We start from the raw sequence: 13,616 nt of genomic DNA on the forward strand, positions 1-13,616 counted from the left end.
CTTGTTCCGTGCCAGCAAGCCCTGTGTGCACGTGTCAGGGCCAGTGTGCAAAGCCCAGGCTGGCAGTGCTCCCCTGAGAGCCCCAGCTAAACAGAGCACTTGGCAACAGCTCTGCAGAGGCCTTGTCCTCCCCGTGCAGTTGTGACAGCTCCTGCTGCTGCTTGTGCAGTGGCTTAAAGCTGCTGGCAGCCGGGGGCAGGGTCTCTGTTCCCCTCCCCTCTATGCTTTTCCTCTGAGCCAGTCACAGTTTGTGCTTAAATGTCCCAGATTCCAGGCTTTTATTTAAAGCCCTGCTCTGTGTGTTGCCTCCCCTCCTCCAGAGCGGCTGCAGCCAACGCTGGTGCCCGGGGACCCCAGAAGCCCTGAAAGCAGCACGGTCCCCACTGGTGCTGCCTGACCTCGTTGCTCTGGTACCTGTCATTGCACTGGAGCCAAGGTTTTAGTCTGCATTTAATTTTGTCTCCATATTGAGTATCACAGCAGGAACATCCACACAGTTAATTCTCAACCACATCATATTTTACTTACATCAATTTCTTTTAAATAAATGCTGCTGAGCCTTAAAACCGAAAGAAATTAAAATAGTTACACGCTAGAAACAAGGAATCCACTTTTTAAAAATCATTACAACTGGTTACACATTCTTGGCAGAATCAGAGTAGTGCTCAGTTGCTGGAAATAGAGCAAGTGACCAACATGATACCAGGGCCTGAATGATATGAATACTTTTTTTTTTCCTTCTCATTAAGTAGTTTTAGTTTAAAATCAATAAAAGCAAGTATGTAGATCAACACATACAAAAGACAGGTAGATTAAAGAATATTGCACATGTATATCCAAGCAGCATTTAACCACAACAAGCCCTCCCCTGCAACCCTGGGATCCCAGCACAATCTGTAAGAAAAAATAGTGCAATCACTGAGCCTGCCCAGCCCCAGCCCCGCCTGGGCCGGGCTCACTCACCCTGCAGCCCTGAGCTGCAGCCCCTCGGCTCTGCCACGCCCAGGCAGCCAGGAGGGGACTCGGGAGCAGAAGTGGAGTTGCAGAAGGTGGATGAGGTCTGGCAAGGCTCTGCTCCGACACGTGGCCACATCATTCTCACACACATTCACTTTGGTCAAGCATTCAGTTGCTGCGCCAGCGCACACAGGCTCGGCTGGAGCTTCTCACCCTGATCCCTTCTGGAAAAGCCCAGCCTTCAGCACAGAGACACAATCTCTGCTTTCACCAGCACAACATTCCCCGAGGTCGCTGCAGAGGCAAGGGCATTAAGACCCTTGTTCATTTTATGCAATGTGAGAAAAGTAGTGAAATCCACTTAAGCCTGAAAGTGGAATGTGTCCTGAATACCTGAAATCTGCAAAAAAGCCTCCCAGGTCGTCCTCGAGCTGTGGTTATACTGCACTGGGGTCATATCCTCGTGTTTGACAAGACAGACACGATGCGTGTTCCTGAGACAAACTGTTCAGAGCTTTGAGCACAACATCTGGCATGTGGTCTGTGATCATCTTGGGACTTATTAAAATGCTGCTGAAGACAGTTTCGTTTGACCACCTCGCCGTGTATTTAATATCTGAAGAACACAACCTGTGGAAAAAACACACACAAATAACAATGGCTCTGTCAGAACTGGACAGCCAACCTGGACACTCTGGACAAGGCTCAGGGAGGAACTGGAAGCCTCTCAGAGCAGCAGGTGGGAGCCCAGAGAGCTGCAGGTCTGCCCTTCAGCAAACAGCTGGGATTGCTGCCATGAAGTTCCCTGAGGGCAGAACTGCACCACATTACATACTGCTTCAACAGGGAAAGAAGCCACCAAAGGTTCAAATAATTCTGTTCCCAAAAACAAAATAGAGCCTGAGCAAGGAAGGGGAGGGCACTGAATGCTGCACATTCACGTGGTTAATGTCAAATTCAGGGAATAAGTCACAATGGTATCAAGAGGAGACCAGGCAATACATTTAATGCTGCATACAGGATGCACCATTCTGCAAAATTAAATCCCAAATACATTATGGGGGCTCTTGTGTGCTAGGCCTACTTAGAAAAACCCCATTATTAACTGCTGTGCTGTGGACGAAAAGAAATTAAAAGAAATTAACTCAATAAGAAGAGCAGCCATTGGGAAAACCTGCCCAGGTCAGAGGTGTTCAAGTATCTAACTTGTAAAACCAGTATTAAAATTGTTAGAAATTAAAGATACAAAACTTAAATAAAACATTGATCTACTGAATGGGAGGAAAGAAATTGATTTCTTCTCCAATCCTTTTTTTCCCTCTCCATAAGAGGCAGTTTCTCTTTTCTTCTGTAAGATAGTCTTGTGGAAGATAAAAATGCTCTGATTTCTGTTTCAGAACATAAGAGGGCCTGTCTGGCTTATGGGCTGTTTCAGGTTGCTTTGTCTAAAAAAACAGAACATCAACAAAAAACCCCCACAAAAAACAGTTCCAAATACAACACTGCCCCAACAAAGCCACAGTCCTCACCCTTCCAGCAGTTTCAGCTTTCTGGTGTCTTTGTCTCAGTTTCCTGTATCCACAGAAAAGCAGCAACTGACAGGAAAAACTACAGACTGTGTGGGCACACACTGGGTCCTGGGGCAGCTCTCCAGCCTGGCTGGGGCAGCACTGCAGGCACTACTGCACCTCCTTCTAATCACCAGCATTCGTGGGACTGCTCAGAAATGAGGTATTTGTTACCACTCCACCTCTACCAGGACACACTGCACATCTGCAGTCTCAGACAGGAACTGCCACCTGGCAAAGCTGAACTCTCCAAGCTTGTGTTTAAAGTCCTCACTTCAGCAGCTGCAATAAATGGGCGAGATAAGGCATAAAGAGAACAGTGTCCAGGGCTTGAAATGGAACAGAAGTCGGGAGACACAGAATAGAAACTGAAATGTGCAACAACAACTGGGTAATGTGCAACAACCAAAACTGGGTACTGGAGCTGCACAGAGCTGGAAACGTGTACTTTGAAAGGGACAAGGAGCTGTAAGCAGACTGCAGGGAGACAGGAGGGAGGTACTCATCGTTGCACTTACCTCCTAGAGCTGCATTCTTCAACAACGTGGATAATCTTTCCAGGCAGATAGAGATGGGGATACTGAGGGGGTGAATTCAAGTGTGGCTCCTCCTCAAGGGCGTTGTACGAAGGCGACCGATGAACCATTAAACTCTCCTCGGCCAGGAGGGGCTGGGTCAGGGCATCCTGGTTCCTTCCATCCAGCTCTGTGGGGAAGTCATCAGGATCTCCTCCAAATACCTCATACCAACACCCCCGCAGCAAAATCTGGTACTGAAATCAGAGAGAACAGTCCAAGTGAAATTTGGCATCCCTTCAAGTAACTTATTCTAGCTGTGTGTTTGCACACACTTCATCTGAAAAAACAATTAAAAGATTAAAAATTACTTTATACACATGCTCCCCAAACCTTGTTTGATAATGATCTCCTACCTGAATTTTCCCCACAGTAACATTAATTTCAACAGCATGGATCCTTAGCCTCCAGTAATACTACAGGAAACATTACCATCTTTACCAGCTGAATTACTCCGTGTGGATTCTTGCTCTGCAGGTTTAACTTTTCTTGCACCTGTAACTTCTAACTGTCCATTATCTTCTTCTGTATTTACGACATCACACAGACCCTCTGCTCATCCCTGGGACTACATGGAAATCTTGTGGGCATGGCAGATTCAAATTCAGATGTTCAGAAATGGCAGTTCTGAACCTTTAAGCCACACCCCTGTACCTCCAGCACCATCCTGCCTGACACCACCTGATCCAGCACATTCAAAACTGTTCCCGCTAACAGTGAAAAGAAGTAAAGAATTAACACTTTAACAGATAAATACTTGCTTTCCAAATGAATTCTGATAGTAATATATAAGTAAAATCAATAATTTGCTTACCTACTGGTACTAGCAATTACATTATTAAAGTAAGTGATCTTACTAACTTTTCATAATTTTAGTTATTTGGGACTTTTCCCCAACACCTTTACAGGATAGGAGACTAACACAAATGCCACTGAATTAAATGCAAACAACTTTGTTCTGAATCACAATTGTTACTTTCAGTTTTAAGATCAAAAATACACACACCAGCAGTCACTGCATTAAATCTGGGGCTTAACCCAAGTAACAATTCCACACTTTTAACCAGGAACTGCATTTGGTTACCTTGGGCCTGTTGCAGTTTGCCACAATTCTCACTATTCTTCTTTTTAAATCCTCCATGTTGGGCATACTTAACCTGTTTAAACACACAGAACAAAGTTAAGCAAAGCCTCCTATTGTCTACTGTCAAACACATCTCCAAATATCAATTTTAAAGTATTTTCATCTCACCTTGCAACAAGGTCTTTTCCAACAATGACTGAAACAATGAAGTGCTTAGTGTAATCTGCAAGTGATTTGCTTAAAAAAAAAAGAAAAAAATTAGTTTATATACACTGAGGAAATAAGCACACTTTAGTTTTAGGATGATCATAATAATTCAGTAAAGATAGAAGCATGTGGCAGCACTATTTGCAGCCACTGCCTCAGTGGTTGTTCAGACCTTCTTGCTGAAGCTGACAGAGTAACTCAGTGCTGACTCAAAGGTGAGTGCATGTCCAACAGGCCAAGGCAGACAAGTCAGGTGAGTATTTTTCTGGAACAGTTATTTTAAACTCTAATTGTGCTGCCTGACAGAATTCCCTAAATGTGTTTCATTCTGTAACACTCCACCAAGAACTCAACTGTAATTCCAGATGGAGCAAATTAATCTGAGTGGAGAACATACAAACTTCCCACAGTCAGCCCACAGCTACCAGCTAACACACCTGGCAGCTGCCTTGAACTTTTACAGTTCAGACATAGAACCAAGCAACAGAAGCCTCTCACCTTAAGAGCCCTCCTGGGGGAGAGAAGGCGTAACACCTCAGTGTGGGGAAGGAGTTCCTGAGCATGATGGCCAAGATAGACGCTGTCCCACCACCCAAACTGTGACCAACTATCACAAGTTTATATTCCTGCAGACAGAAAGACAAACTTAGATGGACACAGAAAAAGCTGTGGGTAATTCTACTGATAAATCAATTATCTGGAAGATAACTTACTGGGGCAATTGTGAAAGCCTGGTTTAAAATTCCATCATTTATTAGTTTTCGATAGATGTAATTTGCAGCTTGAGTTATACCCTACAACAGAACAGTTCAGGTTAGAAGGGTGTTTCTAATCAGAAGTGTGATACATGTATGGTTTAAATACAACACCATCACAAAACAACTTCTTTTTGCAAAGCTGGTCTTCTCTTTGACATCCTCCTGACAGAGGTCTGGTTATAACCAAGAGGTCTGTATGTATTGTATGTATGGGTTAAAAAGGTTTTGGAATATTTAATAAGGATATTAAGTCTGACAAGAGCATTAAAAATTCTACCTTGCAGTGCCAGAGGCAGTATTTGATGCACCAAACACTGAAATAATTTGTGCAATCCATCTGACAAGGAGAACATTCTTCTGTTTAACTAAGGACCCCAGGTGTTTATAGCTTGCTACTGCTGAGCTGATCTACAAAGAGCCACAGGCTGCACACACCTTATGCACAAAGCCATTCTCCAGAACCTCCTCCAGGGTCAGGTCCTCACAGTCTGCTGACAGGTCAGTGAGAATGTCCTGTGAACAAAGCCTTGGTCAGAGCCCCTGCAGGGCTGTGTGGCTCACGGGGTGTGCTCTGCTGCTCAGCCCAGCCACAGGGACATCAGCAGTTGGCTGCCAGCTGTGTGAGCAGCACAGCACATCCCACCACACACCACCAACCCCAGCAGACACACAGCAACCACAGCTCCAAGCCTGGCAACTATTTCCAACTACAGACACCTCGTTATGGATGCACCTCCACTCACAGTGACTTGGAATTGCCCCTGCCTGTCCTCCACTCTCTCTTCCAGCAGCACAGGGAATATCACCCACCCCAGGGCAGGGGGGCTTACAACTTAAACCTGGCAGACTCGTACCCGTGAGTGAGTTATTTTAACATGCACCAGCATAACACAATTTCCTCTAGGTACTGGAATTTCACTCATTTCTATAAAGCTCATTATTGATATCAGATGGATGATACCTCAAAAGACAAGGTTCCTCTCACAGCGACCACAATAGCTTCTTTTTTGTGATCCAAAGCAACAAAAAATGGAATCTCGTAGATCTGGAGGAGAAAAATTTAAACAGTAAACACACCAACATTTTCTAAAGGCAAGCACTTACAAGGGCAAGCTCTTATTGAACTCCATACTGTAGTATGGAAAGAAGCTGAACTGGTCTCTTAGTTAGTTAGTCCCAGTGCCTTTTTTCAATGCTGGGACAGATTTATATCAGTGGTTTTATGGCTGTTCCGTTAGATTAGAAAAGAAATCCAAATTGAATGTTTTTATTTGGCTTTGCATCTTACAATTTATAAACGCTGAAGGCAAACTAGACCCTTCTCCCCTTGCTTTCCCTGAATTAATCACAACAGCTTGCCCAATGCCTGGCCAGACTGTTTACCTTGTTATGAAAACTGATATGAATGAAGTCTCTGTACTGCAGTCCTGTTATTTTTAGGATGGCTCCAAAGTGAAAGTTATGACGATCACTGCCCGTTATATCAGCATCTGTTGGTCTACTTCTGCAACTAACAAACACAGAGGAGAAAAACTTTCATGTTCCAATTTGCTAGATTTCCTTTCAAAGAATCAAACTCAATTCAATTTGCAGAGGGCCTTCTACCAGGAATCAAAAGTGCTTTCTTTTTGCAATAGCACCAGTAAACATTCTGATGCAAGGTGTTACTTCTGCCTTGTTACAGAACCATTGGCAGAGCAAACAGTGCAGTAAGAAAAGAATTCTTAAGATTACAAGCCCCTGTGAGAAAATACAAACAAGGAAAAAGGAGATTCAGACAAAAATCTGCACAGCAATCTGATCTCATGTGTTATCCACAGTATTAGGTGATTTATATTTCAGTAGATTATATGGGTATTTCATATTAGTAATTACAAAAATCATTCTTCCAGTCACAAATACCAGTGGTCACATACAGTAATCCTATCTAGCAATATGCAAAATTACTTTCATAAAACATTTCTGAGTAAAGGGGTCAAAAGGAATAAAAAAGAGATTGGAGGTACAGGGAACTTATGCTAATTACTTAGGACAGAGAAAACTACTGATACATTTTATTTCTATATGTATATCTGTGTCCAAAAGGCACCTCTAAAAAGCCTAATTTTAAAACATGTTTAATTTAATTAGAATTCTTCCTTTGTCATTTCGCTAAATGATTTTTTTTTATGTCAACCACAAACTTTTCCCATGAAAAAAAGAAAAGAATTTCTGAAAGATAACTCCAGCAGCCAAACTCATGTACACCCAAGAATGATATAATTTAATGCAACAAAAATACTACTATTATAACTATTTTACTTCTGCTAAGACTAGTTAAACAGAAGGAAGCTATGTGTTTTTAAGCTCTGAGGTCAAACCTACCAGTCACCATTGAGCTTACAGAGTGCAGTATATGGGTTGGTGTACACGTAGTAGGGCCAGCCATAGGCAGCTGCAGCAAACAGCATGTAGTGAGCAGCATTCTCCAGCTCAACATCCAAATCATCACTCTGAAAGCACACAGGGAAAGAAAGGGAAGCAGAGAAAGGGAGGAAGTTGTGTTAGGCAGCCTCAGAATAAAACTGAACACAGGCTAGTGAAAATCAAAGCATTATGAAATACACACTACCCAAAAGGAAAACCTCAAGGTCTATGAGGAACTAAAAATAGCCACTTGTATTTCAGGAAAAAGTCTGTGTTTATTTATGTACCTACACAGCTCAAGGATCTTGAAAAGCTGTCACTGAATCAGTTTCTTCCAATGCTGGTACATTGATAAGCTCAATGCTGAAAACAACATTCACTCCAAATATGCTACCTAAGGATGTCTAAGCAAAGGCTCAAGAGTCTGCAGCAGATCTCTCTGGTACAGACTTTTAAAGCACAACCCTAACACACTGGCTGGATTCCAAAGGAACTTGACAGAGATGCACTGGTTAAAGTAAAACTACATACACCTATGAAACACAGGCTAAAACGAGGAGAAAAATTTACAAAGGCACTTTTCCACTGAAGACCAGCAAAAATCAGTTAGGACACTAACCCACAATCTGCAAGCATTTAAAAGATTATATTTTTGCTTCTTACCTTGTCTGGTATTTGCAGCAGACAAACAGCCCACAATACAAAGACTACTTTCTCAGTTGTATGCAAACAGTACAAAATAGTCATTCACCCTCTGTTCCCTTTCTCTCCCAACTGTTCATCAATGATCAAATGTCCTAAATGGTTCCTTTTTGTGCACTTAATTCCCCATTCAAAGCTCTACTCATTCAAAAGCAGAAAAATGTTTTTGACCACAAACTCATTGTTTTCACTGCATTTTTAATAACGTACATTGTTATTAATTTTATTACAGTGTTTAATTTCATTAAAAGAATAAACAAAACGAAACAAAACCCTCTCCAAAAAGAAGTGCATTTCAATTTGACCTGGCACCATTTCCCCGAGCAATTACACCAGAGGCTGCACCAACCCTCTCTTACCACGAGAGACGATGGAGAATGACACAGGACTTCTTCAGGCTCTTTGGGGCAATTTTCCATTTTATCTTGTTCTTGATGGAGCAGAATCAAACCAGCTGCTATGTCACTTGGCACCAGATCAGTGTCCTGTACAAAGACATGGAAGGCTCTGTAAAACCATCCCACACCTCAATGCACAACTCCAAACACCTGGAGCAAGGCTCTCCCTCTTACTGAGAAGTAGTTGCGGAAGAGCTCGGCGATGCTGGTGAAAGCCACCCGGTGGTCGTCGTCCTGCACGATGCAGCAGCACAGCAGCCTGATCCTCTTCTCCCACACCCTGGTGGCAGAGCTCTTCACGTTGTACAGCAGCTGCCCCGACTGGCTGCTCTCCAGGTTGCGGCTCACACCCTCGGGCAGGTAGAACGTCTTCTTCCCCCCAAGGGGGTCAAAGACAATGACAGCTCCAATGATGGTGAAGATGATGATAATCCAGCTGCCAGACAGGAGGGATTGAGACAATAGACTGTGAAACCAGACACTTCTGACAAGTGTGCAAGAAATCCCAACTACAGATCTTGGCAGACAGAAACCGAAGCTGAGTATGGAATTCTGCATGGAGACCTCCTGCTGCTGTGCTGAGGCTGCAACGCTCTGGACTGTGCTTGCAAAACTCTGGGCACCAGAACAAGGCTGTTGGCTCAGTTCACACAGGGCACAAAACCTGGACCCACAGCCCAGTGCTTTGGAAGCAGCAGCTCCATTTTTCACTACCAGCTAAGTGATCAGGTTACTACTCTCTTCATATTTATCCAGTTTTCTACACTCCCACTGCCCCTCTTACCCTTTCTGACCTTCACTGCCTTTCCTTCACTGCAGGACATACTTTCTCTCCCAACGCAAGCAGCTTTTTAGGGAAGGATGCCAACTCATTTTCCTTTTGCCATATACTGTCAAGCTCAGGTTTGTGGGGAGGCACCTTTACCTTGCAATAACTGTCCCAATGACGCCATTTATCACAGTCTTCTCACACTGCACACTGTTGTCTGACACCCACACAGCTCCTACAACAGCCCAGATGAATTCAGGGAAATAGAGAAGCAGGCGAGTATAAAGTATTTTGGGAAGTGATTTTCTTGGGCCTGGATTAGAAATTGTTCCTGAAATTAGAGAGAGAATTTAAAACAAGAACTGTTCACGAATGTACCTTAAGTACGTAAAATCCTGTCTGGAAATATGAACTTCCTGGGCTTTACACAAAGTAAGAAACTTAAGTGAAACTATCAAGTTCTTTCATACTAATGGAAAGCTATCATTGAAGCTAAGAAAAACAACAGTGGATTTAAAGCTGTGATTCTTAGAATCTACTCTACTAAAACCCAAAACAACTCTAGTCAGAGATAGTTTTGCACTGAAGTTGAGGCAGCAGTGCTGTGTCCCACATAAGCCAGAGCTGCATCCAGGAGCACTGGCTCACCTACAGGTCCTCATGACTCTTGGGGCCTGCTTTTATTATTCTATTTAGCTTTTAGCTGGTTAATATTTCATTTTCAGATCCTATTTTGCTGGGCTACAATGAAGTTTTTTCACTGGAGTGACTAAATAATAATAGGAGAACAAAAGTAGGACCATTACCAGGACAAATACTTCTCAGGCTATTTTCTGTATTGTTAATTTACTAATAACCTCTTAGTTTCAGCACTCTAAGACAATAAAAAAGGGAGTAACTTCTGGCCAGCTCATCTCTTAAACCAGACTGCTGATCCCAGGGTAATGGGTTGTAGGGTGTGCATGCTCAGGTGTAGACAAGCAATTTGTAAAGGCTGCAGAATAAAAACAACTTTGGGAACTGCTCCAATTACAAAGCTGTGGTTCATATCCAGTGATAAAGCTGTTTCAAAAGCCCTTGATCCAGAGGTTGTTTTTTCCCATTCCCAGGCTGCAGCAGAGTGGATGCTTACACAGACACAATCAGATGGAACTGTGCTTCCTCTAAACAGCTTTTCCTTTCTCACACCACCCCAGGGCGTGAGGGCTCCAGGCAGGAGTTTCTTAGTTACAATGGCCTCAAAGCTGTCCTTTCACACCAAACAAGGTTCTTTTATCACTGCTGTTTACAGTCTCATCTCTCACCTCTGCAGGTGTGGTTAGAGCCTGGTGCTAACAACCCCAAGGACATGGGTCTGACCCCTGTATGGCCCACTCACTTATGAGCTGGACTCAATGATGCTTGTGGGTCCCTTCCAACCCAGAATATTCTGTGAAACTGTGATATAAACACCATGGTCTGGCTGATCTTACTTCCCCTTCTCTGGAAACTCTAGGAAAACCAGTGGTCAGATGCAAGGCCAGGATTATCATCCACACCTCTGCTCTGCCATAGTTTCTCTTCATACAGTCTTAAAATTGTTTAAATGGAGAGAAGTATAAATACTTATTTACAGAAGCATAAATACTTCTTTTCAGTGAATCATGAGAACCAATATATTAGAAACTGTGGAGTCCCATCTGTTACTCCAGAGACCACACACAGATTTCAAATTAATCTTCTTAACATTACTTCCATGATCAGGTGCCTCACCAGAAAAAAGCTTTCCTAGCAATTTTAACCCAAAATGAACCATTTCTACAAATAATTAGAAGTTGCATTGCGGTCCTTACTTCTGTTCAGCCATTCATTTCAAGTTGCGGGTCCTGCTCTATTTAACAGTACTCATTGTCAGATTTATTATGACATTTATACAATTCACTTTTCTGTGTGTTTTTCCCCAGGCAGCCCACTGCAGCTAAGGGATTTTCACAAGACATGACTAAACCTGTCTATGCAAGGCAGAACTATCAGGATACTTCAAATTATTCTGGATACACTTCCCTAAATTCCTGTCATAAAGTGGAGCAGTGTTACATCAGAGGTCACACCTAGAGAGTTTTCAGGATGCTCTTATGGCAATAAACCATCAACTCAACTAAGCTGTTGTATCTATTAATTATGTTAGATTCCAGACTAACAAAGGTAATACTATTACAGCAAATATGTTAATGCTGTTGGAGCTTTTCAAGTCTGACTACCATTAAACAATTCAAGTTTTTGGTAGTTTTTATGTCAGCTCTGGATTAAAAACACACTGTTCACCTATATAAACACATTATTACAATCCTACTAGATAAACACAAAACATCATTATTAACTATTTACCTTGCATACTGATGTATACAAGAGCAGATAATGCGCATATTATGAAAGCCAGAAGAACGATGAGGCCGAGCAGGTAGCTGTGCAGCAATCCTCCCCCGGGACAGTCAAACTGCCCCTTGTGAACCGCGTAAAGGACAAGAATCCCAATCCACCTGCCGGGAAGGGAGATAACAACAGTTACAGCAGGAAGGGAGAAGCGCCCGCTGAGAAGTGACCACCTGATCGATAGTGCTCGTCTGAACGAAAGCACCGCGCACGGATTAACAGCAAGGGACCTGTTACATAAGGAAAGTGTCGGGATGAAACCGCTACACGAACGCTCAGCAGGAATCACAGCTCAGCCGCCTGCTGCTCCCTCCTTCGGATCCCAGAGCAGTCCCGTACTAATAACGAAAGCCACCGCATTAACAAGGAAACCACCCGAGCGCTGCTCGGGGATTCAGCGCAAAGGGCGCGGGCGGCCGGAGCGCAGCGGCAGCGCGGGCACCGCACCGTGCCCTGCACCGTGCCCCTGAGCACCGCACCGTGCCCTGCACCGCACCGTGCCCCTGAGCACCGCACCGTGCCCTGCACCGTACCCGTGAGCACCGCACCGTGCCCCTGAGCACCGCACCGTGCCCGTGAGCACCGCACCGTGCCCTGCACCGTGCCCGTGAGCACCGCACCGTGCCCCTGAGCACCGCACCGTGCCCGTGAGCACCGCACCGTGCCCCTGAGCACCGCACCGTGCCCTGCACCGTGCCCGTGAGCACCGCACCGTGCCCGTGAGCACCGCACCGTGCCCTGCACCGTGCCCCTGAGCACCGCACCGTGCCCGTGAGCACCGCACCGTGCCCCTGAGCACCGCACCGTGCCCCTGAGCACCGCATCGTGCCCCTGAGCACAGCACCGTGCCCGTGAGCACCTCACCGTGCCCGTGAGCACCGCACCGTGCCCCTGAGCACCGCACCGTGCCCTGCACCGTGCCCCTGAGCACCGCACCGCGCCCGTGCCCGTGCCCCGCACCGCACCCTACACCGTGCCAGGCACCCACAGCGCCCGGGCCGCGGGCACCGCTCGTCCCGCCGGGCAGCGGCCCCGGGACGCTCCTTACCACACCAGCCTGACGAACAGCTCGAAGGCCCCCGGGAGCACGAAGTCGTCGCTGCCGATGGCCCAGCGCCGGCCGAAGAGCACGAGCCCCGGCATCCCGCGGGTCGCGCCGCCGCCCCCTCAGGGCCGCGTCCCTCACGCTCCCCCCGCCTCGGGCCTCACCGGGGCGGGCACGACCTCGCGGCGCCGTGACGTCACGCGCGCGCACACCGCCCTGCGGCCATCGCCCCGCCCCGCCCCCGCCGCGCACGCGCCAGGCGGGAGCCCCGCCCCGTCCCGGGGCGCGCGCGCGAGGCGGCGTGAAGAGCGGTGGCGCCCAGGGCGCGTGCGCGGGGCGGCCCCAGCGGGCGGGGCAAGTTGGAGCGATGACGTCACTGCGCCGTAACGTCACTCCGCCCCGGAAGAAGGCCGCACTAGGGCCGCTGGTGACGTCACAGAGCGGCGCCGGGCGCGCTGCGCTGCAGGCGGGGCAGGAGCTGCGAGAGCCGGCACTCGCCGTGGAGAACCACGGCAAATTAAACTGCAGATAAAACACAAACCAGCACCGAACCCTCCTCTGCACCAGGCTGAAGACTTGAGCTCTTACTAAACAAGCCAGAACTCAGCCATCATTGCTTCCATTAGTGATATTGCCCCTCAAAGCCTTAAAAACTTTTTATTTCAATACAGCAGCGACATTAGGCAACTTGTCCTCACCATAACTTTTCATCCAGTCCCAGGCAAACAGAGAACT

The 13,616-nt window shown here is 46.0% G+C and overlaps 1 protein-coding gene across 4 annotated transcripts; it reads right to left on the reverse strand.

Moving 5' to 3' along the window:
* Positions 1-432: 432 nt before the first annotated feature.
* Positions 433-13,031, reverse strand: DAGLB (diacylglycerol lipase beta). 4 transcript variants are annotated; one of them, XM_021539759.3, is made up of 15 exons: positions 12,885-13,031; positions 11,792-11,943; positions 9,581-9,755; positions 8,830-9,091; positions 8,617-8,742; positions 7,514-7,641; positions 6,533-6,659; positions 6,111-6,194; positions 5,585-5,662; positions 5,105-5,185; positions 4,890-5,017; positions 4,353-4,421; positions 4,185-4,257; positions 3,044-3,297; positions 433-1,587 (listed from the first exon to the last, which is right to left on the reverse strand). In XM_021539759.3, the coding sequence occupies exons 1-15, from the start codon at positions 12,977-12,979 to the stop codon at positions 1,395-1,397; spliced, it is 2,025 nt and encodes a 674-aa protein (XP_021395434.2). In that variant the 5' UTR covers positions 12,980-13,031; the 3' UTR covers positions 433-1,394. The 4 variants fall into 4 exon arrangements, with proteins under 4 accessions (XP_021395434.2, XP_085448369.1, XP_021395435.2 ...); XM_085592243.1 differs by lacking the exon at positions 6,111-6,194; XM_021539760.3 differs by lacking the exon at positions 5,105-5,185.
* Between the last annotated feature and the right edge of the window lie 585 nt (positions 13,032-13,616).

Source organism: Lonchura striata, chromosome 14 (assembly GCF_050655825.1).
Source record: "Lonchura striata isolate lonStrDom1 chromosome 14, ASM5065582v1, whole genome shotgun sequence".
NCBI lineage: Eukaryota > Metazoa > Chordata > Aves > Passeriformes > Estrildidae > Lonchura > Lonchura striata.